The sequence below is a fragment of the Lagopus muta genome, chromosome W, assembly GCF_023343835.1.
Source record: "Lagopus muta isolate bLagMut1 chromosome W, bLagMut1 primary, whole genome shotgun sequence".
NCBI classification, from domain to species: domain Eukaryota; kingdom Metazoa; phylum Chordata; class Aves; order Galliformes; family Phasianidae; genus Lagopus; species Lagopus muta.
The window spans coordinates 6,155,890-6,182,898 of record NC_064471.1 but is presented as its reverse complement, the minus strand read 5'-3'; the positions used below and the strand labels follow the sequence as shown (position 1 = coordinate 6,182,898).

The 27,009-nt window shown below is 38.3% G+C and overlaps 1 protein-coding gene and 2 long non-coding RNA genes across 9 annotated transcripts in view; 2 read left to right on the top strand and 1 right to left on the bottom strand.

Annotated features, from left to right (window-relative positions):
- LOC125686410 (kinesin-like protein KIF18A) overlaps window positions 1-27,009 on the bottom strand; it is a 99,271-nt gene that overhangs the window by 21,903 nt on the left and 50,359 nt on the right. For 2 of the 6 annotated variants that reach the window (XM_048930365.1, XM_048930363.1), the window contains exons 2-9: window positions 15,587-15,967; window positions 14,785-14,942; window positions 13,925-14,029; window positions 12,669-12,779; window positions 8,400-8,597; window positions 4,806-4,982; window positions 3,966-4,040; window positions 3,606-3,712 (exon numbers count right to left, since the gene is read on the bottom strand). The exons of 1 other annotated variant lie outside the window; for it this stretch is intronic. In XM_048930365.1, coding sequence (XP_048786322.1) covers window positions 3,606-3,712; window positions 3,966-4,040; window positions 4,806-4,982; window positions 8,400-8,597; window positions 12,669-12,779; window positions 13,925-14,029; window positions 14,785-14,942; window positions 15,587-15,914 — 1,259 coding nt within the window. In that variant the 5' untranslated portion in view covers window positions 15,915-15,967. Of the gene's footprint in view, window positions 1-3,605; window positions 3,713-3,965; window positions 4,041-4,805; window positions 4,983-8,399; window positions 8,598-12,668; window positions 12,780-13,924; window positions 14,030-14,784; window positions 14,943-15,586; window positions 15,968-16,106; window positions 16,135-16,620; window positions 16,823-16,843; window positions 16,952-27,009 lie in introns of those variants that run through there. 3 more of the 6 variants (XM_048930362.1, XM_048930361.1, XM_048930359.1) reach the window with 3 other exon arrangements.
- LOC125686458 (uncharacterized) overlaps window positions 17,140-27,009 on the top strand; it is a 78,404-nt gene continuing 68,534 nt past the window's right edge. Inside the window, exons 1-2 of the long non-coding RNA XR_007373802.1 lie at window positions 17,140-17,245; window positions 18,209-18,488. This is a non-coding gene — a long non-coding RNA (uncharacterized LOC125686458). The remainder of the gene's footprint in view (window positions 17,246-18,208; window positions 18,489-27,009) is intronic.
- LOC125686454 (uncharacterized) overlaps window positions 18,503-27,009 on the top strand; it is a 67,676-nt gene continuing 59,169 nt past the window's right edge. For both annotated transcript variants that reach the window (XR_007373795.1, XR_007373797.1), the window contains exon 1: window positions 18,503-20,285. This is a non-coding gene — a long non-coding RNA (uncharacterized LOC125686454). The remainder of the gene's footprint in view (window positions 20,286-27,009) is intronic.

Sequence of the window (27,009 nt, the reverse complement as noted above, 5' to 3'; positions counted from 1 at the left end):
CAAGTAGAGAAGCCTCTGCAAAACTCCTGCTTTGAGAGGGATTTCTCAGTAAGCATACTTTTATTTCTGTGAAAGAATCTTTCCTATTCTTCACTTAATGTTAGAGTGAACCTGTAAGCACATGCAGGATATAATCATCTCTGGACTACCTACTTTCAGAGCTCACAGACCTACGCATGGGTGGCAGTACCAAAGTCAGTGTCCAAGGTCTGCATCAATAGGCTGAAGACTTGAAAGTTTGGCAGACATCACGTATCCTAGCTTTAGTCAACAGAAAGCACAGGAATGACTTCTAGGTTTGAAAGAGCAAGAAGAGTAATTAAGTGAGCCTAAACCCCTTTCAGATCACACTGGAAGATATCTTTGTTGGTTGTTTTTTTTTTGAGGCTTAGCCTCAAAATCCTCATCATGCAATACTATTACTTAGTATGCTTTAATAAAATTTTTCAAATACCCTTAATTTAGGGATCTGTGAATTGGTGTAGCCATAGCAGTCAAAACCCTGATTTAGATAGAAGAGAGAAGAATATAGATAAACAAAGAATGTTCTTCACAGAACTGTAGTATATATGCCACGGTAGAAAAGTGGTAATATTTAGACAGGACAAAGTAATCCATTAAATGACCCCTTAAACTTACAGTTAAATAAGGAACTCGTCCAAACTGCTAACGTTTTGCAGATAAGAATGACACTTTACCATCTCTTTCCAATAAAATATCAAACTTGTACTTTATGATGAATGAAGAGACAGCCAATATCCAGTAAGTAAAAGCATTTCCCCCTACACAATTTCTTAACTATTTTCTGAAGAGGTTTCACAAGCACAGCCAAAGATACCTAACAGCTGTAATTTCTTTGGTTTTGATCCAGACACTTGATGCTAACAATACATCTCTAAACAATATATAATAAATTTCTTCTCCTTCAGCAGATAAAAAACACATACACAATGAACCTTCACAAGCTTAGGTTTAGCCAAACAAATGTAACAAAATTACCTCCTTTCCTTGAAAAATCTCCAAGATCCTAATCTGTTGCTAAACAGTCAAGTCTGCCCTAAGAGTGTGGAAGATTTTAATACTAGCTCAATTCCCATGAAATCCTGTTGGGTACTACTTTAGTAAACATTTTCAAATTTCTGCAATTTGAAGAAATGGATTTTTACTGTTATCTCAGAAGGTTTTCCCAGGTAGAAAACACATTCAAGAGGCCAGTGAAAGTATTAACTGAACTAAGTAGGTGGATAAATGTCGGGAATATATGATGAGATATGAATATATGATGAGATATGAAGGGACAGACCCAGTGAGACTTTCAAACCAAAACCTAACCTTCTCAAGGTATAGATATACTGACTTGTGTAACAAATACATATAAATATCTTAAGTATTCTCTTGTCACACCAGAAAGATCGGTAGGAACATCATGAAGTCATCTTGAAGGTTGACAAATCTAAAAGCAATAGGAAAGAACAGCCTACTAATGTGACTGAGTTTCCATGTGAAAGAATAATTCCAGTTCCTGCCATCCAAATCGCACAGGAAGGGTACTACTGATGAAATAATTGTCAGCCATAACAGCATCTGCTGTCATTTACGCATTCTACATTGTCAGCCCACAAAAACAAATTAAGTGGCTTTGCTGAAAGCTGGCATTCATACGTCCCTCTGTTCCTCACCCTGAAAGGTTACTGGTAAAACAGTTAACCTGGCGGTGAGCAGAAACAACAGCATTAGAACTTGCATATAGATTTGTTATTTTTTTAATATGCAGTAGAGTATCAATTTCCATTCGATAACATGTTCCTAGAATCTACAAACCGAACCTTACAGAAACTCTACTATACCTCTCCCAGAAACATACTATCTCTACTAGTCTAGGCTTAACCAGTTTATTGATAATATAACTTAAAAGCTATAATACCTTACAAGAAAGTTATTTTCCCATTTTTTAGGTTACGAAGATCAGTTTCCCATTAACAAAAAATAACTGTTCTCTCTTACTCTAGGACTGTCTAGTTTTCCAAGTCCTACAGAATGGGCTTGCATCACCCCACAAGATTACTCCACAGTGATTTATCACAAAGCTTTCTATTACGCTTTTCCCTTTCCTAAAGCATATTGTGTTATTTTATTACACAGCACTCAAATGCAACACTAACCTATACTGTTACATTTATCATTCTTTTTCTGTCCTCCTGTGCAGCCTACGTATACTTAATAGTTGCTCGATTTATTCCTTCTCTACCCCATCCCTCCCCCAGCCTTTTTTTCCCTCCTATTGATTATCTGGCTGGCAGTTGTTAGTTATATCTTATTAGCAGATGAAGTGATTTTTCACTGTGAATAACAACACCTCGGTGAACAACCCTAAGCCAGCTCTGTGCTACCCACACAGACAAAATGCTCAGGACAGATCTTGTTTGTAAGTTGAAAATATTTCACTAATGTCATCTCATTTTTGTATAGTAGGACACTACCAGGTCTGCAAACATACATTTTTTTATACATATGTGCACACAAGTTCTAAAAAGTTTTTAGCAAGACATCACTTGCAGGTGTTGGTTCTTTCACTAATACAATAAGAAAATAAGATCCAAACTAAAGGCAAGGTAAAATAACTTCACAGCAACATTGCTAAGTATAGGCTCAAAATAGAGTAAGACTCAAGAGAAAAGGAAATGTAAATTTTATCTCAAAACTGAGGTTATAATATGGTAGTTAATACAATATAGTAGTTTATACATCTGAGATTGAAGAAAGTTGCTATTTTCCTCCCCCTCAAAGTCTTTAGGTTTTGGTACTCAGAATGAACTTGTTACTCCTACAGAGTAACAGGAGCTTCTAGGAGAACATTTGTCCTAAACATCTTTTGTATTGCCAGTGGTACAATTTCATATGCACAGTTATACAGAAGACTACTGGTAGCTTTGGGACAAAAATACCTAACTTCTCAATGAAATAGCTTCATTTCAGTAACGAAGGCAAAGATAAGCTTAACAAATCCCATCACGGAAACATTTTAATAATCATATGCTTACTTCTCAAAGCTCATAACTCCAGTTAGATTCCATCTCCTATCATACATACAAAAATTCTTGGTACCAGCAGTTAAACAAAAATTTTATGGGTATCAATATAATCCACACCATAATATCTACATGACAGAAGTATTATCAGCAAACACTTCACAAGAAAGTAGTTATAGATATAAGACCTTCACCATAGATCTAATTCATGATGTCAGTGAGTCATATCAGCTTCTTGATGGTCAGGCTACATGATTATCTCACAGGATTTTGTTGAATAGTTTGCCTAGTAAGTTAAAATACTTCCTCAAGTACACTTCCTCAAGTACTTGTTGCCTTCTGAATTCACCTTTTCAGCTTTTCTGAACAGGAGTGGCAGTACTGCACTACTCTATGTAAAACAATGTTAGGAGTTACAAAACCAACACTGAAAGAGTAGTTTCACTCTACAGATATTTTTATTATTTTATTATTATCTATTTTATATTGCTTACACATTATTTTACTACATATTTATTATTTATAATCAGGAAAACCCCAGTCTTGAAGAAAAAAATCTTCATGTGATCAATTTACCTTTGTATTTCCACTTGCTGATGGTTTGAAATTACAGAAGAATCCTGGCTTCGATGGATGCTTGCTTTTTCTTCGTATGTTCGCAATTTCTCCTTCAGCATCATGATCTTAAACAAAAGAGGTACCTTTTAGCTGGATTTTTTCCCTTGATTTTTGAAACCATCCTTCTGTGCATTTGTCTCAACACATTTACAAATAGCACTAAGTGATATCCTTTTTGAAAAAAAAGAACATTCCTTAACTTAACACAGAATTATTAGGACAATATTTGCCCTGTAGGTGCAATCACATTAACTTTATTTTAAAATTCAAGCTTGTAGCAGTTATATAATCTATTGTTAAAATGTTGTCATAACGTACCTCTTTCTTCTGTTCATTGCAGATTTTAACATATTGGCTTATGTGGCTGTCCAAACTAACAACATTACTCTTCAACTGTTAAAGAAATGAAACAAATTATAACTCATGAAGGAGATTTTTTTTAATTTCCCTGCATAAAAACAGACTGTGTTTAAGTACTACATAATTACATTTGCACTATACTCTGAGGAAAGGGATGAATATATTTCTGGCTTGGCCACAAAAATGAACTTTTTAGCTTTTGATGTCATCTGCTGCATATAGTTTTCCTTACAACAGCAATAAATATTAAAAATAAAAAACTATGCAAAAGTGGAAATTACAGTAAAATTCCATAGTATGTAAAAGAAATTTTGGTATCACAGTACAAAGGATTATTAAAAAGTCACTTAAAAAAAAAAAATCACAACAGTCTAAATAGATACTACAGAGCAGAAGACAGGAAGCCACAACGGATTTCCACTTGTCAATAGAAGCTCATTCAGATTGTCAGCTCCAGTTGAATCCTACTTGTGACAGAGCTGGACTGGCTCGAGCACAACTGTTCAGATACTTCTTTCATGTGCTTTACTGAGCTCTGAATACAGAATGGTAAGACACTGAAACTGGCTGTGGATTTCACCAATTGAAGATTATTTCTAAATCTGAGGCTCAGAAGACAAAATCTTTTCAGCTCACTCTCAGTAACAAACACCAAGATGAAGAAAGAAGAGACAACAAAAGAATGTTGAGGAAAAACAGGTAAGTAAATTGAAAATAGTCCTCTGAAAGAAATAACCCTTCTCCTAAGAAGATATTACTACACTTTGACAGAAGATCAGTAAATGCCAATATACTCACGGAAGACTTGATATCCTTTGCTCGGTTTGCATATTTAAGAGTATTATAGGTATCATCATAAAACATAAAGGATGGACTAACAGCAGCTACCATTATTGTTCGGCAATTTCCTCCAAGGGAATCTTTCAACAAACGAGTGAGCTTGCTGTTTCGATAAGGAATGTGCTGTTTCTTGCTCTATAAAGAAAACATTGTTATGTATTAAGCAGCTGTACTTTACATATGCTTCAGTGTTTGCTTACCCTTTCAGGAATACCACCAAACATGACAAATAGACTTACAATATCTCTTTTACATAAATCAACTTCCTCAAAATCACATTTACAATCTGCTTTAAACCTCTCAGAATTGTTTAATACCCCTATAGCAGAATTGTTGCTCAGGTTACTTCCCAATGTCCGAAAATATAACAAAAATTCTTATGGTGTGAGCAACTAACATAAAAAAGTAGGCTATGCAAACCATTTCAGTTCAGAGTGATTGAGGTTGAAGTCCCTTTCGAGATCCCTCTACTCAAAGCATTCTCAGCTACAGCAAGCTGCCAAGAATTTTGTCCAGTTGAGTTTTGATTACCTGCAATGATATTGACTCAACCACCTCTCCAAGCAACTCAGCTGCCTGAGTTTGCTCAGTAAAGCTTGTTCCTTCATTACATTTACACTCTCCATCTCATAGTACAGAAGCAATTAGTACCCCAATCCCATACTGAATACGTCAACGTGAATTATCTTACTTATATAAAATGGTACAGGTTCTAAATTCTGCCTTTTACCCCAACAAGACGGCAGGGGAAGTCTGCAGCTTTGCCAGGCAGCGTAACAGGAAATAAAAGCTTTGATCATTTACCCTATTTGAAAGGAGAAATTGCTAGCTGACCAAGAGGTGCAAGCTGTGGATTTGAGTTTGGCAAAAATTCAGACTGTTTTGTCCCTCTCTCACACAACTGTTCATGCCATTTCCCTTGAGCTGCTGAGCCAGATCAAGAGAATAATTTACTGCCACAAACAAGGTGGGCGAAAGAGCACAAAAGACCAATCAAATCCATAATGCACACCTTGTCTCCCCCTTCAAAATAAACACTGGGATATAGAACCCAAAACAAAAAAGGCATTTCGTGATCTGGGAAACAAGACCCTGCAGCCAGCAAGGTAGAGAACATTTGTAGCCAAAGGCAGGAAAGCCTGATAGGGCAACCCCCTTAACTGATCAGTTGAGATTTAACAACTTACTACTGACTAGAAGGGCATACTACCCTGCTCTTCAAATCTCTGCTAACAGTCCTCACAAATAACTGAACCAGCAAACACTCAATAGGGTAAAAAACAAACAAAATTCATTAAACCCCTTTAAATTTAGAAGTAGCTCTGTGTAAGTAAAGTTGTATTTTTGGCAGCCATTCCTGAATAGGGAATAAAGCTTTCCTGTATATAAATATATATATATATATATCTCAATATCAAATTTTCAGTGCAGGATATTATTCTGGAGATGAGAAAGGAGGCAGTTTATTTTCTTGAAAATATCGTGTTGACTAGACAACAAATTCATTCCCTATCCATAGGAGTAATGAAGACACACTCTGATTCTTGTTTTTCTGCCTCGTATGACTATAATGGAAAGTAACTGAAGGGAAGTATTATATATAGTATCCTTACCTACGTAGTACCTTAAAAGTACCTTATAGTACCTTAACTACATCCATTGTTACAATTATCTTAAAACTGTTTTATTAAATACCTATACTTTTTTCTATTGGACATTTGTACCTAACAGGTAACATCTTGCATACAGAGCAAATATACCTTACAGACCCCACCCAACAAAATACTAGAATAGGGACAAAGCTTAAAAATAAAAAAAGCTTGTTGAAACAGGATAATACTTTGAAAAGATCAAAGGAAATACAACGATTCTGACTGGCCTATTTGAAAGTCAGTTTATAGCCAGAAGATAAGAGAAACAAAGATGAGAACGTAGCATTCACTAGAAAAGTAGATATGGAAATGCAAGGCCCTCCCAGGCAATGCAGGAAATAAGTACACAGCAACAATCTCTAGTAAGAGATTTAATGACAAGACAGGTTTGGACATATACAAGGTACGATGACAACACTAGAAAGGAAAGTATTCTTTAAAGACAGGTGGGAACATTAGCAGCAGTATGAAATACTTTAGGGAAGCAATCTTGACAAAAAAAAAAAAATAGGAGGGGAGAAATGGATTGCAATAATCAAGTCAAATATACAGAAAGACAAAAAAAAAAAAAAGTAATTACAGAAGAAACAGGAAAGCAAGCATGTCCATGAAAGCTTTTCCTGATGCACAAAAAACAGCATCTTGTTGAAAAGCAGTTGATAAATAATTGTATCATTTCAATTCTGCTTTTCAACATTTATTTGAAGTTCTCATGCCATTGACAGTACAACACACATTCAATCAGATGATGTCTATGAGTTTAACCACAAACTGAGGTGGAAAGAAAGGAAATAAGTTTCTCCAAAAACACATTACAGAAAGTAGCTATTCTTTTTTCCTTCTACAAAAGGATACTTCTGATTTTTCACTTTAAAAGTTGAAGATTAGTAAGGTGGTCTCCATGTACAAAACATACTGCCCTTTTACCAAATCAATAAAAAGAATTCTCAAATGAATCTCCATTATGATGATGAACTGGTTAGAAAGTTATCCATTAATTTCTGTTACTGTGCAAAACGTGTGTTTCACAAAATGGAAAGAATTAGGAGGTAAGAAAAAAACAAACAAACAAACAAGAAACAGTTCAGATGCACGTCATCAAACCTAATAGACTCATACATGGTTGATAACGGGGGAAGTTCTTTGCTATGAGAGTGGTGAGGTGCTGGAACAGCTGCCCAGAGAGGCTGTGATGCCCCATCCATCCCTGGAGGTGTTTAAGGCCAGGTTGGATGGGGCTCCGGGCAGCCTGGGCTGCTATGAAATGTGGAGGTTGGTGGCCCTGCGTGTGGCAGGGGGTTGGAGATTCATGATCCTTGAGGTCCCTTCCAACCCTGGCCATTCTGCGATTCTGTGATGATGGGCAGAATCCCTAACTGTTGTAACAGTTTAAAACCTTAGGATTTCTGCTCTGATTTTAAGCAACACAGTATAGGACATTTTCGTTCAACACTCTTCTTGTGAAGGAAAATCCTAAACCTTTAGTTTATCTAAGTAAACCTTAAGGCAATCCATGGGATAATGATTCCAATCATCGATATAATCAGATATGAAATTAGGATACTTAAAACACATTGTTTCTCTTTCATATGGAAGTTACTGTCAGCAACAAAGCTCACGTGGCTAAAATTAAGCTACATCAGATGATTCAGTAACTAAAAAGTTAACAAAACAACTCCCTCCCTATCCCACCCCTCAGCAGAGTCTACAGAGGCTCTATTTCTTAAGAGAATAAAGGCCCTATTACATACATTTTCTGATATACTCCATGGTGACAGGCAATGAGGAAGTTACAAACAAACAATAAGAGTCAAAAAGATGCAACACTTAATGCTTATCATGTACAAAAACATTTCCACAAGACTAGAAGTCGAAGACGGTTTGGGAAAGCACCACGTACCTTAGGATCTGCCAAGGCATTAAAGATATTTCCAAGAGCTAGCAGGGAGCGGTTAATGTTTGCTCCTTCTCTAAAACGAGCTCCCTTAGCATTTGTAGCACTGGCACGTTCAGATCCTGCGAGGTCAATGAGGGACATTTTGGCGATGCAAACATTTTGACTAATGCTAGCTATCTTGTCTTGCTGTCTTAAGTAAATCTACAAGGCAAAAAAAAAAAAAAAAAAAGTTAGTTGACCACTATGCAGCGTCTTATTACTCTAACATCACCAGAAATTCTCATTGGAATCCTTTTGCATTCTAAGTTAAGCCTTTCCATACTCATCAACAGGCAATCTGTCCTAGTGGAACATCATTTCTGACTCCTCAAGTTCACCTGCTTCAGGTAGGAAAAAAAAAAAAAATTTGAGTATGGTTGTATACTGTATCTGGCTGAGAAGTAGTAAACTTTCTTCGTACAAGCTCTTATGTTGCTGTCTTTCAGATTTAGGACAGTTGAACACTAATGTTTTCATATTGTTGAGTAGTACTGACAAAGCATGAAAGCCTTCTCCATTGCTCAGTCAGCCCTTGCTCCAACTCCAGCCAGCTTGAGTGGGCAAGAAGCTAGGAGGGGACACGACTCAGAGAGCAGACCTCACCCAAATAGTGATATATTCCATGGAACATCTTACCCAGTGACAGAACTGGTTGCATTTTTCCAGAGCAGTAACTTTTTCTGTCCCCCTTCGACTGCCTTTATTTTGAACCACATGGTTTCCCAACCTACCCCTCTTTGCCCTTCATATTTTCTGTCACATTGCACTGTGGGGGAGTAAACAAGTCTATACCAAATATAAATATTTCTGCATCAAACAATACAATCAAGACCCATTGTACCATTTTAGTGAGATCAACATAGAACAAGAGAGAAAAGCCATTTCTCTGTATTTTTTATTGTCAAGGAGCTATTCCAGGCTGGTAACACTCTAACAATATACAGTTAACAACCATTAGTCAACTAGAGAAAGGTGGAGTGACAGCCAAATCATGTTCTATGACTCAAGCTTTTATAAAAATCCAAAAGATACAGGAAATGCCCCAAAGCACAATCCTCCCTGTTTCTTCATTCATCAACAGAACCCTTTCAGTGTTGTGTAAATAAAGGAAATAGCTGCAAATTGACATAAGCAATTACTTACAGTACGGGCTGACTAGTTTGTACTGATTTCTTAGAGATGCCAGAACTGCTAATAAGGACCACAGGTAGACAAAGTACCTAAAATCCCCCCTTTAAATTTAAGAAGTGTACGGCTCTGAATTTACTTAGCTTAAAGCAATACTCATTAGTTTAAACTTGAAACTTTCAGTTATGTTGTATCAATGTAGCTCCTGACAGCATTATCCCATTTAAGTGTCACGTGCAGAATGTAGTATTAAGATTAAACAACTTATTTTTATTATTTCCCACACACACATTTGTATAAATGACATATTCCCCCTCACAACCTCAAGCATCAAGTCACTTCTGTGGAAAAAGGCCATTCATTGTTAAATGAACAACTAATCCAATGCTGCAATGCCTTATGTCTTCCTATGAAAACCGACAATAGTAGATATTTACTTAAATCACACCGTTGAGATACACAATTATCTAACAAAACAAAGAATGACTTCCAGCAGTAAGGTAAAAGCTTTCCTAGTTAGCAATTGAGTGTCTTTATTGATAGCTAGTAAAATTTCAGGATTATCTCACTATAGAGAAGAAGCGTATTAGGAACACTACCAAGCATGCGCGCGCACACACACACAGTCTTGCTACCTACAGTAACCTGTTGACACCACCCTTGAATAGAATCAAACTGTTCTTGTGAAAGAATTGTGCCTCTGATTACACTGCTGAACATGCTTGTAGAGCCATGACATGGCAATGTCAAGTCTCCATATTGAGATGCTTCACTTTGTGAGGAAGTCAGACTATCCAGACATTTAACCAGGAATATTAAGTTCTGTCAAGCATTCCATCTAGCTGACTGCAGTGGCTTATGGGGACTAAGACACAACCAGAGCATTTTATGCTATCATGGCTGCTCTGCCCGCCACCACCAGCACCAGGACACCAGGAAAAAACAAACAGAGGATGAACCCACATAGATTAGTTAAAAAATAAATCTGTCCCTTTTCTCGAGTTCAGAGAAATACTATACTAGTTTTAGAAGTCATAAGAAAGCTATTAGCAATAACCATCTTGCAAATGGATTTGGAGAAAAACCATACACGTGAGCTGCATAAGCTTACACTACCTCTTATTTCTTTCAAGTCAAATGCTTTCTTTAGAAGTATTTTGTAAACTATCTTTTCAGTGTTACTTGCGCTCTTCGATGCACCATACCATTTTAGAGTATATTCATATACATTCAAAATGAAAGATACTTGTAGGTACCCGAATGGTACCTACCTTGCTTTTTATGCATACATCCACAGAAATGGAATTTTTTGTTCCTACAACATGTAGATTCAATAGGATCTTTCAATTCATCATGTTTTTACTTTATTGCCAATAATTAACAACCCATTCACCTTCAAGCACTTCTGTTCCAACCTGTTCTCTAAGGAGAGTTACTCTGCAACAACGCATTTAAAGAAAGATCAAGTCTCCACACAGGATGTTTCTTCTGGTCATACATTCCAACAAAATTACAGTACAGTACAAACATACTCATTCTGTCAATACAGTTTATTTCATTGGGTACTTAAGCAATTTTTGCTAATGAGTAAATATACCTACACTGAGATCAATTTGCCAGAGTAAACAAAGAATGCAGGCTGGAGAAGATGAACACTCCAGCATCTCTAGTCACTTAATTGCTTGCCTTCCTGTTAAAAATACCACTAGACTGCAACAGCTACCTAATTTACTTAATTGCTTGCCATTTTTAGAAATGAACTGAGATGAATGCAAAGCCTGTCTGATGAAACAAATCTGAACTCTTTGCTGTCAAATAAAAGTGAGGATAAGACACTCCAGCCCCAAGTAAACAAGGAAATCAGCTGTTTGTGCTCTGACCTCAGTCTGTGGCAGTGCGCTTTGTGCCTTATTAAAGCTGCACACATGGGTGACCATGCAGCAATCAAGCCACCCAATTCAGTACGAATTCATTGCTTTGAACTGATGACCATAGGCACATAATCTGAGGAAATGAGAAAGGACAATTTGAAACAGAAGCCTAAGCTAGAGGAAAACCAACACTTTTAGTGAGGGAATTTTACTGTTAGGTACTTCAGAAATACGTAAATACGTCAACCATTTATTGTTATTTATTGTCAATAATAATGACTGAAATTTAGATCTGGAGTACTTATTTTACAGCTATTGGTATTTGCATCATCTAAATGATAATGTCAACTTCTGCCTATCATTATTAAGCATGGCCTCAGTTTGCAGGTACAGTTAACAACTGTCTAACAGTTAAATAATAATAGAGCTGTAATGCCAGGACAAGAGCTCAAGTTGCTTTGTAATATTTTTCAACCCAGAAGAGCAACATGTACATAATAGAAGATAATGTGATTTGCCATAGGCAGCAGCCAATGTATCAAGAAGCTTTAGCTAACAGGACCCATTTTTAAATAATTTTTTTTGGTACCAGTTTGTATTGCAGTTGGAAGGACACTGTAATAGTGTGCAAGCAGCAGTAATCTTTGGAGAACTCTTAAATACTAGCACATTTGTACAGTGTCTGTAAAAACCTTACCTACAGAAACTAGAAACATGCATTTCATTTTCATGGTTCAAGCATGTATCTGCTTAAATCCTAGTTTGTGTTAAAACAGGCCACACGCTCAAATACAAAGAAAACCTGAATCAATGCAAAACCAAATAACAGAAAAGTAGCATTCGAAACGTTCACTTCATAGAAAGAATAATGACATTCTGTAAAATATTTTTCATACAAGAATGCTGAGCAACATTAGAGAAGCATAAAAGCAGAAAGCACTCAAAGGCCTTCCAAAGTGTAAATCTACAATATCGAAGCATATCCTTAATTCAAAACCACGGTTTTAGAGAAAAGATATTTCTAAAGACTGCAGTTGGGATTAGAAAGCTTTTCCTCGTGTTTGCTTCCAACTCTATTCAGTATGAACAGTGAACTGGAAGACTTTTAGCTCTGAGCACTAAAATTAAGGTCTGAGACATATAGACGTACATTTAAAAGCTTCCATTGTATTCAAATTTAGGCAACAAGTAAAACTTATAGAAATACTGGTGTACATCTGCTGTATCATCTTACCTGGAAGACTGCATGGGAACGAGAAGAGGAGGCATTCACATCTGTGGGATGTTGTGTTCTGTTTTTATTCCCATAATCCAACATTTGAAGGATTTCCTCTGCTGATTTTGGCTTTAAAAAATAGAGCACAGGGTAAGTACTTTTTTTCACCCCTCTTTCTCATTAGCTGTATAAGACTTGAAAGATTTTACAGCGATTCTTATCTATATATCTATATAATCTATATAATCTATCTATCTATATATATATAGATATTAAAATGGTAAAAAAAAAAATAAAAAAAAAATCAACAATCACCTTAAAGGAAAACCAAGGTACCTGAAAATAGAGTTAATAGTAATTGCTGTTTTGGAATTGAGGCCCTTCAAACACTTTCAGCTGAAAACGTTAAAGCATGAAAAGTACTTAAGAGCTTCAGAAACTGAAAACACTTCTGAAAGCCAAAACCAAAACAAAACCTAACAAAAACCCTTAAATCTGCAAGTGCTATCCATAGTTAGAAATCCTAAGAACGCCTTAATCTTTGTTGTATTAATGCTTCAAACATGAATATAGTACTGTTTTCAGGCAAAACTCAAGCATAGGAAGAGCAGGCCTTTAAAGGATGAGCCAAACCAACCCAATTCCTGCCTTCATTGTTTGTTGCACATCGAAGTTGGAAGCTACATAGCATTTAACAGGCTCCAAAATTTTGCAGGAAGAAAAAAGTTAGGTCCATGACATTAATTATCAGATTGGGAAATGAGGTTGCATTAACAAGTTTGAAGTTGCTGTGCTTGTCTGGAAACAGCACTTTTTTTTAGTGTCTTCATTAAAAAGAAAAAAAAATAAAAAAAAAAAAAAATCAAACAAACAGAAAAACTCAAGTTCTAGGCACAAGATTTGCAGAAGTGTTGAACACTCATGCATAACATTGAAAACAGTGACGTCCTTTAAGAAATACTAAGATTATTTCTCAAAACAACAAGCTTTCCACAACCTGAAGGTAAGCATCGAACCAGCAGTGTCTGCTGGGTAACAAAGACAAATGTTTATCAATTTCTATTTAACAACACCAGTAGCTTTTTCAGAACGTGCATTAATTATTTAGTAGGCTTGCAGGTTATTACGTTACTCCTGATGATTGCAAAAAACAAAACAAACAAAACAAAACCCACAAGAATTACTAAGTCACAAGCAACTTCACTGTGCAATCACAAGCAAATTTGACCTCAAATAATGTGGAGCCTCCTGAGTTTGAGCACCTATTTACATACCTGATGTAATGTTAGCCCTTGAACCACCACCCCTTTCTGAGCATCTTCCCGAACAGCCAGCGGTCCTGAGTTGACCAGAAGATCACGGATCTGTTCATTGTACACCTTTGAGAAGGAATTTAAAATCTCTTTAGAAAAGTTACCCTGTCGTACTTGACAGGATTGGATTTGAATGGCAACATCATTCTTCATTACTATTTTAAGACAAAGTGACATTCTGTGATTTACTATTCCACTTGACTTAACGGGGGCTAGAATGTAACAGTCATTATACTACTGCTGCTTTGCAGCAATGCAAAGATAGGTACTAGCAAGAACAGACAAGCAATGCCAAAAAGATAAAGAGAAGAGAAGCCGGCAGCAAAGACCAAAATAATTTTTTGTAGTGAGCTAAACAGTACCATAGCAGTCCTCACAGAAGCATTTCTTTAACTTGAGACACAGTAAAACCAAACTGAATATTACTGGAATTAACCATCTTTTAGTTGTGCAATTTCAGTATTAACAGGAAATTACTGCTGACATCCCTGACAAAGTATCTTCCTGTACCCATTAACAGATAGAAGGAACTTAACTAAGGAGCAAGGAACTTAACTAATTTGGAGGACAGGTATTACTAGAATGAGAAATGAATGTGTTAGAAGAGATTGGCCTTTTTTGGAAGATACAAGACAGTAACAGATATCTATTAGTAACATCAAATTTGAGCACTATTCAGTTACAGTCCCATCAAGGATACATTTCTAAAGCCCCAGAATAGTTCATAATGAGTATGATGACAGAGGAAATAAAAAGTTTAACTTGACTTATAAAATTATGCCTTCTTAAAAGCAGCATACTAAATCCAGGAGCTAACTTACCTCTAAATAAGACACAGCAACATTGCATATTTTTTCTTCTTTTATTTGATCCATGCAATTATAAAGTGCCATCATGGTTAAATACATCACTCCAGGATCTTCAGGGGAGCCTAACATTGTATGAGTCTTTCCAGCTCCTGTTGCACCATATGCTAGCACTACATTAAGAGGAAAAAAAAACCAGAAAACATACACTTGGTATCAGTAGGCCAAACAAGAACAAACTTCAAATGGACATTCACATCCCCCATCATATGATACCACTGTTTTCACAAACTATTTAACTTTCTCACCTATTATTCTCTTTCTACAACAGAAATCAGAAAGCTATCTCAAGAGTCACATATTTTCAAGTTTTTAATTCCAAGTTAATTCACAAGCAGTTGAAGTAAAAGATATTTCTTTACTCTCCTAACCCTGGACTATCAACTCATTGCAGATACATAAGGCATTACCTCAGTGGTATATTTGACAGTTAAAAACAAACTTTTGAAAGCTTAAGTTGACAAAATAGATTAATACACTCAATGAAACTACCTCTGGCTGAATAACTCTTCCTTGAATACTCTTCATAAGCACATGTATTTCAGATCAAATTCTGAAGCTTGTTACAACCCTATCACAAAGTCTTCTTCAACACATAACGTAGCTAGTCTACCTTCCACATACAACAAGATGGTCATAACTATAAATTACAAGTAGTTATTCAAACATAGATCCCTAAGGCCTCTGCAGCATTCAGATACAAGTGTAGATCCTCCAAAGAATTTAGTGAATGAAAAGAGGCACATAGCAAAGATACCTGTGCAATTATATCCATTTAAGAAGCCATCAAGTACACCTTTGGTTGTATGCTCAAAAACTTCCAACTGGGTTGAATTTTCAGCAAAAACAGCATCAAAAACAAATTTAAGGTCTTTCTTTGTTCTTTTATTAATATCCCTGTGGGTCAGTTTCTTTCCATGAAAAAAGCTAAATTCTTCTTCCTTTGGATCAAACACCAATATATGCTGGTCAACAACATGAACAACTTTAGCAAAGTTGCCATCTTTTTCCTTTTGAGTTTCTGGACGGACGCGGACAACCACTTTCACGTGGCTACAGACATCATCTTCTTTAGCAGCAGACATGCTCTCTCTTCTCTGCTTCCAGGGCTCCTTCAGACCAAGCAGCTGAATCTTCCCTGCAATCAACAATAGAAGCAAAAGGCCTTAAACTTGAAACATAATTTCCTCATTAGAATCATCACAGAACGGCCCGGGTTGGAAGGGACCTCAAGGATCATGAATCTCCCACCCCCTGCCACACGCAGGGCCACCAACCTCCACATTTCATAGCAGACCAGGCTGCCCAGGACCCCATCCAGCACAGTCCTGAATACTGCCAGGAATGGATGGGGCATCCATAGCCTCTCTAGGCAGCTGTTCCAATACCTCACCATTCTCATAGTAATGAATTTCCCCCTGACACCCAACCTAAATCTTCCCTCCCTCAACTTCAAACCATTTCCCCTTGTCCTGAAGTTATCAGCCCCTTCAAAGAGTTGAGTCCCCTCCTGTTTGTAGGCTTCCTTTAAATACTGAAAGGCTGCAATGAGGTCACCCCACAGCCATCAGTTTGCAGTTTAAGTCAAACTACACACCTGTGCTAGCCCTGCCCTACACTCAGTCAGCTGTAGGAACCATCACAAAGCTCTGAGAAGCACTGTTAACTGGCCTGAAAACACGACTTAACAGTACACAGCTAAGCAGGCCTGCCTTGGGAAAGCCAAAGTCTGATTCCTCCGACTACAGCTACCGTTCCACCTGCAGCTCTCCTTTACTTCAGAGTACTCACACAGCAGCAGGCAGCTCTCTCGTCCTGCAGGAGGGTTCAGGGGCCTTTTGATTATAGGCCCCACAACGCTCAGATACTAACGAAGGACCGCCCTTCCAGGCCTCGCTCTTCACCTCAGAAAGAAAAAAGATATCCCAGGGCCGACAACATACACAGATCGCGGACAAAACCGCACGGTAAGCCCCCGAGCCCCGCCCGCCATGCCGCTGGGGCGGCCACTCACCTCAGCGCCGCAGCCGAGCCAACCACCGCCCAGCCCGGCCGCCGAATTCAAACGCCAGCGGCCGCCCCCCCTTCGCCTCCTCATTGGCCGCCGCCGCCGTGACGTCGTCAAAGCGACGGCGCGAGCGGGTAAGCGCGTGGCGAGGGTGGTTTCTGTAGCTCTGCGTGCTGTGCGGGGCTGGTGGGCGGGAGCTGCGTGAGGGGAGAGCCGCGGACCTCTAGGCCTGCTCGATATAAGATCCTTCTTCGGTTTTCTCTAGGCTCAACAGCCCCAGCTCTTTCCACGTAAGAGCGATGCCGCAGGCCCTTAATCGTTTTTGTAGCCTTCTGCTGTATCCTGCGACTGAAAGCACACAAAAAGTTTCCTCAGTTCATAGATGAGTGATTGTGAGCCGTGCTCTGGGTAAGGAAGATGCTTCCCGGGGTCGTAGAGCAAGGCAGTGTGAGTTAGATTATCACTGATCTTCTCCCCACCCCTGTGTTAGCTTCTATAGAGGTGTTGGGGTTTGTTGCGGAATCGCAGAATTGTAGGAGTTGGCAGGGGACCTCCAGGAATCATCAAGTCCAACCCCCCAAAGGACTTGCAAAAGGACTTGAGGTCCTCTGTTGAAGGTTAGAAGATGATACATGCTTACAAATGCGATGCAATAAAAGTAGGATAGCCTTTATTCAAAGGGCCTTTGGCTAAAGTATGCATTCTTTTTGTGTGGCAAGAGAGAGTGTGAAATATGACACAGCAACAGGTGTGAGCTCATAAAAATGCAAATAACATCTTACTTATGTTAACCTTCAGCTTTCTTCAGCTTTTTTTTTTTTTAATCTGCTTTGAATTATTCTGTTGTAATTTTAACGCACATGTAGGTTGTAACACTAATCATAACCGTGTTAAAAACCCAGTGGCACAATTTGTCTTTTCCCATTTCAGCTAGAAATACAGGAAACTTGGCAACCCAAGTGCTGCCGTTCAGAGCAAGTGCCTCATTGTGCGTGGCAGGACGTAGGAGAACAAAATGAAAGCTGAGCTACTGTTCTGGTTGTGCTCAACCAGAGCAATTTAATAGGGGCTTCTCTCAAGATGTTTGAACATTGATAGAGTCCTAGTGATGTAAAGGAAATGAAGGTATTGCTTGTGAAAATAAAGCTCTATTTACTTAGATGTGATTGATTGTTAGATGGCCTTCAAATTGCTGAAAAGAAGCTAAATTATCAGAGCGTTTTTGCTGAGATGGCATTTCTGTAAAGCCTCCTATCTTGTGAAATGTACTTACAGCATTTGCGCTTTGTGTGTGTGTATGTTTTGTTTTTTTTTTAACACTTAATGTTTTAAATAGTTATCAAAGTAATTCCCAACATCTGTTTTTTCTAGGATGATCAACTCCAAAATGCTATATCAGAGTCTGTGCCAAGTTAACAAGTGTCTGCTTCTGTGCAACTTAAAGCTGAATCCAGACAAGTTAGCTGTTTTGGCCAGAAGGATCTACTCTTCAGTAAAACAGCTTTCTGAATATGATTTAACGGAGCAAACTACACAGGAAAGTGAAACTAAAGAGTTGCTTCACAGTACAGAAAACAAAACCTTTGGAAGATTGCACATACCAGTGATGGTGGAGGAGGTCATTAATTTTTTATCCCCTCAGTCAGGCCAGGTGAGTTAAGTAATTGGTTGACACCTATGATTTACTATCTATCCAGCAGAAAAGTTTGTGCAGTGTGGTGATAACTCTCCTTTAGAGAAATAAGGGCTGTTCTTTGAGACTATTCCACCTTTTAAAACTTCTAAATTATTTTGCCATCCAAATTAAGGTTTTATATTTAAGATAGTAGAAATCTCCTATCTATGTGTCTGACCTTAACAAATCCTGAGTAATCTGTTGGTTAAAACTGTAGCATTGAAGCAATCTCTTGCTTTTGTGCTTGTTTTTCTAGACTGCTCTTGTGCATTTGTAGGGTGTTAAGTAGTGTTAATTACTAACAGTAGCAGGGAGTTATGTGTGGTTATGTCATCAATTTGTGAAGAGCTCTCTTTGTTTTGTGTAAGAGCTAGTAGGGTAAAAAATCATTGTAGAATCAACTGTGTTAGAAAAAAATCTTCATGATCATCAAATCCAGCTGTTAGCCTGACCTACTGAGTCCAATCACTGAACTGTGCCCCTTAGTGTCATGTCCGTGTGTGCCAAATACACTGGCTGGGGATTCTACCATGTGTCTGGGCAGCCTGTTCCAGTGCTTGACCGACATCTAAAGAAATTGTTTTTTATATTCAGTCAAAACCTCCTCGTTGTCATTGTCACTGTTTCAGTGGTTTTGAGGTCCGGTGTTTCCTTAGGATGTGCTTATACTGCATGGAGTGGTGTGGAGGTGCTGTAGTTACAAATGGCAACATGTAGAAACGGTTTTGTATCAATGGCGGACAAGTATTGCAAAGCTGCCTGGTTTGGCCAAGGTACTGTGAAAAGATTCCTTCTGGTAATCTGGATTTGCTCACATCTGTCTATGCTGTAGCATTGGTATGTCTGCACTACATGTGTTATATGCAGTTTAGGTATACTGTTTCACGCTCTCTTTACAAAACTTAAGTGGTAAAATTGTTTGCATCTGGGAGATCTTACATATGATATTAAGTTGAAGGAATTTCATATGCAGTGGTTAAGTGGTTTTCACCTGTCAGATGCTTTTGTCTGCAAACTGAGTGCTTTTTATGTTAGCTTCATACAGGCTTACTATATTTGTCGATCAATGATAAGTTTTAACTAAAACAATGAAATTGTATATGAAGTACTATGTTCAAGATGTGCAGCTACTTATATATACTTGAAATGCTGTCAACTGACAGTGCAAAGGGATGTGGCAAGTTTGAGATGGATTTGGAGGATCAAAGTGATGTAGTCTAGTTTTATTGCGTTGCCTTGTAAGAACTTCCTTAGTTTGGAAGTCACCGTATATTTTAAATTTCTTGAAAGCCAGTGAGAATCAGAGTAGCCGTAATTATTGTAGCACACTTTTTTTGTTGAAAATACCCAAATGATGAATTACATGCCGAACTTAAAGTTCAGGTTTCATTCGCATTTCAGAACTATCATGACATTTGCGCACAGGAGGTGAATATATAAATTGTGAGACTGTATGTAAAGGGTTTTTTTCAGTTGTGTAAGTTTCTACTTAATTAAGAATTCGGGCTGATGTGGGGGACTGTTTATTAAACTTTGGTCATTGATACATATATGGGAACTGCTGAATCACGGCCTGAACCTCTGATTGATCACCTGATGGAGCAATGAGTCAGCCACAGGAGCACAGGGGAAGGCAATTCAGCTGTGCTGCTGGAAGGGGTGGAGCCTGGCTGCACCTCTCCTAAACCCCATTTAAGAGCTGGCTACAAGTGGGGAAGGATCTCTTTCTGGAGATCCCTCCTTTTGGAGTTGTCTAGCAAGCCCCGGATAAGGGTAAGTCTTCTATCATTTTTTGGTGTAGTAATCTGTTTAGCCGAACTCTCTGGTATGTTTCTTAGCTATAACGCCTGTATATTCTTTGATTATGCAACATGTAAAACCTTTTTGGCCAGAACTTGCGAAAGGATCTATTCTTGATTCTAAACTGTGGGAAGTAACTTTGGTCTCTGAAGGCTTTTTAAGGATTCAAATACTTATGATTGTAAAGCAGCGTGTTAGTGGAGGGGGATTTTTCTTCAGATCCATGTGTCTTGTAGAGATTCCTGTACTAGTGGTGAACCATTAATGTCAGACATAAGAGTGAGCATCATCTTGAGCAGAAGCATTTACAGGGTGTATAAACTATAGTAAATCATGCATTTACAGCACTTTATGAAGACTGAAGTTTTGAAAGTAAGCGTGTTGAAAGATGTGGTGTGTTAACCAAGTTTTGTTAGAGAAAGCATCATTGGTGAAATTTTAAACTACAATTGAGACTGCTCTTCTTTGCGTGTTACAGTTGGTGTTGAAATGGCTGTTTGTTTCTTTTGAAATTGTTTTTGAGAACAGGAAGCATAAATTCTTGTTTTTTCTACCTTCTCTCCTGTGTACGCAAAGGTTTCCTTTACTCGTTTTTAATGCAGTTATGTTCCCCGTTATTAAATAAAATAACGAGGGGGGGGCCTTTATCTCTTCTGGTGTCCCAAGACAATGAATTGCCAGTATATAGAAAATCCAGTTAGAAAGATAACTTTCTAGTGAATGAGGTTGCTAAGAACATAAATGTTACTTCCAGAGTGAGTCACAGCTGAGAGCAAGGTGTTAGTGCCCTCCCACTGAATATTTGATTGACATCTCTGGAATCTGTCAGGGTTATAAGCAATAACAGTTCTGCTCATCTTCGAGTCTCCTCTTATTATTTCTAGAACCTATTTCTACAAAGTCCCATTGGTAGTCCTTTCTTGAAAACACATTGTACAAATTAGCTTTTACTGATCTCCTTTTTTTCCTCAATGAAAAGTCTGTTGCAATAAATCCACATGCAAGTAATTTCCCCCTTTAAGTCTACTGCATTGACTCTCCAACAGCTCCCTGTCTTTCTTGTACTGGGGGCTCCAGGCCTGGACACAGTACTCCAGATGGCGCCTCACAAGAGCAGAGTAGAGGGGAACAATCACCTCCTGTCCCTGCTGGCCACCCCTCTTCTGATAGAGCCCAGGATACCATTTGCTTTCCAAGCTGTGAGAGCACCCTACTGGCTCATGTTATGTTTTTCATCCATCAGGACCCCCAGGTCCTTCTCTCTTTCCTTCTTTCTTTCTTCTCTTGAGTTTCAAAAACAGTGAAAGAACCAAGCCATACCTTTTCAAAACGAATGTCTTCAGGCATCCCCAAGTATATTTTTCCTTATTTTCACTCTACTTTTTCTTTTTTTTCCCCCTTTGCATCAGTCACTTGTCTTTTTGCTGGTCTCTTTTGTGTTATATAGTGATAAAAAAGAAAATATAACTTCACTGGCATTAAGATCTATGAAACTTTGAAATTTAATTGTTTTCATGAGGATTTTCTAACACGGGTTCTTACAAGGTGCAGGCCTCTAGGAAACTATTTTAATAGTGCTCCAGCACAAACAGAAGGTATTGATGTATACTATTTGCATTAAATATGGTTGCCTAGCGTGGACAGGATTGTAGATAAAGTAATTTCTAGGAGTAGTATTTGATTTATAGCCATTCTGGAAGTTTTTCCTTTTAAATGTCTATAAATAAGTGATCAAGATGGTGGTGAAGATGAATGAATGAGACTATTTATTCCCTTCTTCTTGTAAGAATTGCATTTTCATTCATGTCAAATGAAAGATTCATTTTCAGCAGAAAGAGTATGAGTATGGCCTTCCAAAGTAACAGAAGGAAACATAAGTTACTGCTGACAATCTCACATTGATCTTTTGTGACTTGCTTGAGTCATTGGTTTGAAGACAGTCTTTTACCTCCTGAAGGTCTGTTGCCACTGTTGGGTGTTGTTGATTCAGAGCATAAATGTTCCCTTCTTATTGGGTGGAGCTGGTTAGTCAAGGTGATAATCACATGAAGCTGAGATGAACTGCTGGTGTTCCAAAGCATAGTCTGTTGTTGTGAAGATATTGTCTTAGTTTCCTTATATCTTTGTCCATATGTCAGTATTCCTTTACTTTTTCTGCCTTATAGTGAATGTAAGCTTTTAAGGATAAAAATAGCCTTCCTCTCTATGGTGCCCTGCAGCATGGACTTCTGTTTTGTGAGAAGGGTTTCCAAGTATCATAGCATATAAATAGTTATGTGGCTATGTTGGTGGCCAGTGTGCTTGCCATAGTGCTTCCAAAGCTATCTGCAAATGATTGGACTGGTACAATACATTTACGGTAAAGGCTCTCAAAATTGAAGTGTTTTACATTGTCTTCAAGATAAATAGGAATTTGAAAAAGCACCTGAAAAGATGTATTTTGAGTTCTCAGGTTGTGTGAGGCATTTTGTAGGGTGCAGCCAAAATACCAACCTCGGCACAGAATATTAATTACATAACAAGACAAATATTGAAACTGTAGAATCATAGAATATCCCGAGGTGGGAGGAACTCACAAGGATGATCAAGTCCAACCTCTGACTCCACAAGGGACCACTCCAATGCAAATGGTTGTTCAGCTGCAGCAGCTTGGGGCTATGCCCACTGCCCTTTAGTGCAGAACCTTTCCATGACCCTCCCCTGATACAACTCTGTTCCCTAGGGTCCTGTAGCTGCTACCAGAGAGCAGAGCTCAGCACTGCTTTCTGCTCCCTGTGAGGAGCTGCAGCTGCCTTGAGGGCTCCTCACAGCCTACTTTGCTCTGGGAGCAACAAACTTGGAGCTCTCAGACATTCCTCCAGTGTCTTGCCCTCAAGACCCTTCACAGTCCTTATAGCCCTCTGGAACTGGAGCGTTAACTCTTGAACTCTCAGGCCATGGCCTCTCCTACCCAACTCAGCCCTGTTTTGGCTGTCATGGAACACTTGTTGGGTCTCATCACCGTCTCCTTACGATATCACAAGTCACATCCCTGCCAACCACTATAAATACAGAGGTGCTGACAACAGAACACCAGTGTCCACCAGGGCCTTATATTTCAGTGGTTCTGATGTGCCAGGCCATCGAATCCACACAGTCCAATATACTCTATTATCCCTTTCCCCCCCTGACTGAGGGCAGGGCCCCTCTATTCATTACCTGTGGTAACTGGAGCAACTGCACTGGTGGTAGATCTGCCTTGTAATTCTTTCACCCGGGCTCGTAGTACAGGAGTAGGTTGACCGTGCCACTTCCCCATGTCTTCTCCATGGTCACGTAGGTAATAGGGCAAGTTCTCATTCCTTCTGGGATGTAAATGTCAAAATTCAAATCATACCACATTGCAAGTAGGTAAAACATAGGTGTCTCCATCAGTGCCCTTAGGTAGTTTATATATGAATGCAATTCCACAACACACAAGTGTGAGATGGATTATTGGCCAGTAGGTTGTGAGTAACACCATTGCTTTTAATCCTTTACCCAGCACCCCCAGGATAACGAGTGGGTTCATTCTAATAGGGCAAGTTCTCAACAACTGGAGGCTGTTGAGTCACTCAAGACTTTTTTTTTTTTTTTTTTTTTTTTTTGCTGTTGTTTGTTTATTTGTAATTTCTGCTGGCTGTTCTGCTGGAAAGAAAACAATTTAAAATGCTGCAACTGTCCTTCCTATGGTCATTTACTGACAACAGATAAAACGTTCCAGCATTTGGGAAACACAGCTTGTAAATGAAGGAGCTGCTTTCCTTCAAGTAAGGATGAGTCTTTATTTAGCCACTGAATCTGACTTAACAGCAAACACGCAATATACCGGATCAGTCCTTCAGCAAGTTACTTAATTATTAATTAGAATACTAGAAATGAGATGCTCTCGTGCATCATACTTCTACACACACAGCTTGAGACACAGATCAAACCATTTCAGTGAGATGCATGATAAATTTCAGGGTAACAAGGCATATCCTACCTGTCTCATGCATGTTAGTAAGATTGAATTTATTTCTCTTGTCCAAACCAAAGCCAAGTATATCTTTCCCAGCACTAAAAAAAAAAAAGCATTGTAAGGAAAAAAAGAGTTTTCTTCAGCTGAGATGCATCTCATTTTTCTATCCTAATTATCAATTTAACAGTATACTAATTTTAGTTGTTCCTCTCAAAAGCAATACATCTTGTGCCTACTTATTGTAAGACATCAACCTAAAGAATTATTTTTTAAATGGCAGCCTATGGCACCTAAGCAGAGCAAGACGAATTGTGATGAGTATCCAAATGTGAGGGTGCCCAGCACAGTTTGTTTAAAGCTAATTCAGATCTCTGTCCACTATAGTCAGCACTGTTTACAGATAACAGACTACTTAAAACACAGGATTTATACATTTGCTGTTCTGGAACGCATCCTAAGATTGAGCATGAGTGAAGAGATTACAGTGGTAAAAGGAGCACTAAGTGTGTTGTCAAGAAAGTCTTTTCCTCCTGGGATTCAGGGCAACTTTTACAACAGCAGGAATCTCTGCTGCACACTTTAATTTCCATCTGGTATCTGCTTCCCCCTAGTATATCTAATATTCCTACCTTATCCTTAAGGAAGACAGTAGAACCCCATTTCTGTTTGGCCACCTGTGAACTGTGAACCCTATTTCTGTTTGGCTACACCTTGTAGCCCTTCATGTTCTGTCAGTTGGACAAGAAATCTCTAAACACAACTATAAGAACCAGAAAAATTATTACTATTTGTTTCTTTTCCCCTCCAAACTACTAAAATACTTCGGCAGTACAGTGAAGGTTTCTTTGAGATGGCCACTACTTCAGCTGGGCCACATTTCACCTCCAAAAATAACAGCATTGATACGTCATTTAACTTGCATTAATAAGAATTCCACGTGAGGGAAACAAAGTTCTTATTATTTTACTAAATGACCATGGAAAGTAGCATACATCAGAACTCATGTAGAACATATGTAGAACATATCAGGCCCAGAAACAGGCAGACAATACTCTTGTTCCCTTCCTCTCAACGACAGGATGAAACACATCAACACAGTTGCTCACACAAGAATATCACTAGAGAAGTTTGTGAGTTGGGGCCCAAAATCACAGAGTTTGATAGGAAAACCATAGAGCAGAAACCCCATCAGGTGAGATAACAGCTGCTACCCTGTCCACTGAGAAGAGACTGAATCTTTCAACCACTGAAAAAAATTGGAACTTCCCCAGTTTTTACTAGTAGCAGCCAAAATAAAACAACCCTGCAACGTCATGGTGGTTTTTGTAGGACCAGTAGTTTGCAGTGGCAGTTATAGGTTAATTTCTACAAAGCTATATTATGCAAGAAGTACACAAGCTGCATTTTTCTGACAGGAGGAAAGGGTGTTATTGCACGTGAGTTTGGACAAGCAACATAAATTGTCTGTCTGTAAACAACAGCTACTGTAAAACGCCCTCAATCTTAAACCGATTTGTGAACTGCCTTCAAAGTTAAAAATGGCAAGGCTTGACCCAATGCAGTGCTTACCGCTAGGTCTGTCAAGGTACAGATACAGGAAGGTGCTTTATTGACATACTATCCAAAATTTATTGATGATTATCAAATATTTTTTATCAGAACAGGTGATAAATGCTATGAGATCAGATGGAGGCAGTGTACTTACACCCGATCAGCCATTTATACGGTTACTAATGCGGCCTGAGATCCCTATAAAATTAAACTATATATATAAACTATAATATAAACTAAAATAATGAGAGAAATAAGGCCTTTAAATTAACGGTATTAAATACAGCCAGTTTTCAGGAAAAAAAGACCCTCACATTTCACTGTAAAAGCAGAAAGGCTGTTAAAATGAAGACTACTGCACTTACCATGACGGCAGCTAGATCATCCGTCCAGCTGGAGATGACCTGAAGTCAGCACTTTGTTCTGCCACGGTTCCGATCATTCCACGATGTGTATTTCCTCCTAAGCATTAGTGAATGTTTGCTGTTTTCCCTGCTTAGTCTGTCCACATCCTCCTCTCATGCGCTATTAAGCATGTTTCTGAACTTACAAAGATACAGAGTTTGAACTTGAGGACTTCCCTACAGGTCTTTTTTTTCCTCCTTGGAATGTCCTAAAAGCATTCCTACTTTTAATAACTTACCGAACTGACACTGTGCCAAGAATGTTGTTATAGGATTTTACACGAGTATTCTTTCTTTCAACTAATTACACGTTGCTAAAACCAAAATACATGTGATTCAGTTTATTGTACAAGTACACCATAATAATACACACACAATTTTTAAAAAGGCAGGCCAGAAAGTCCCATAAAAGTTATTCTATGCGCATACCGAAGAGCAAAGAGATTCAGAGTAAAGGATTAAAGCACAGCTAATGCAAATTCCTACATTTCTTTTCTGCATTCTTTCCTAAAGCCGAATGCGTGGTTTTCGTGCCTACCTGTCCAAGATGACATATTTTCTTGCCTCTAAAAGCATCCCAAGATGTAAATATTACGCTGTATGATTTTTTAGCAACGTATCTTATCAGAAAATTCTTGTCACTGTATGCCCTATTAATCATAGTGCATATTTCAGTTAGTGTAAACAGTTCTATTGCCTAAAACGCTGTTAGTAACACCGAAGATTTCAAAAGGTTCCTGTCCTTGTGCACATGCCTATGGTA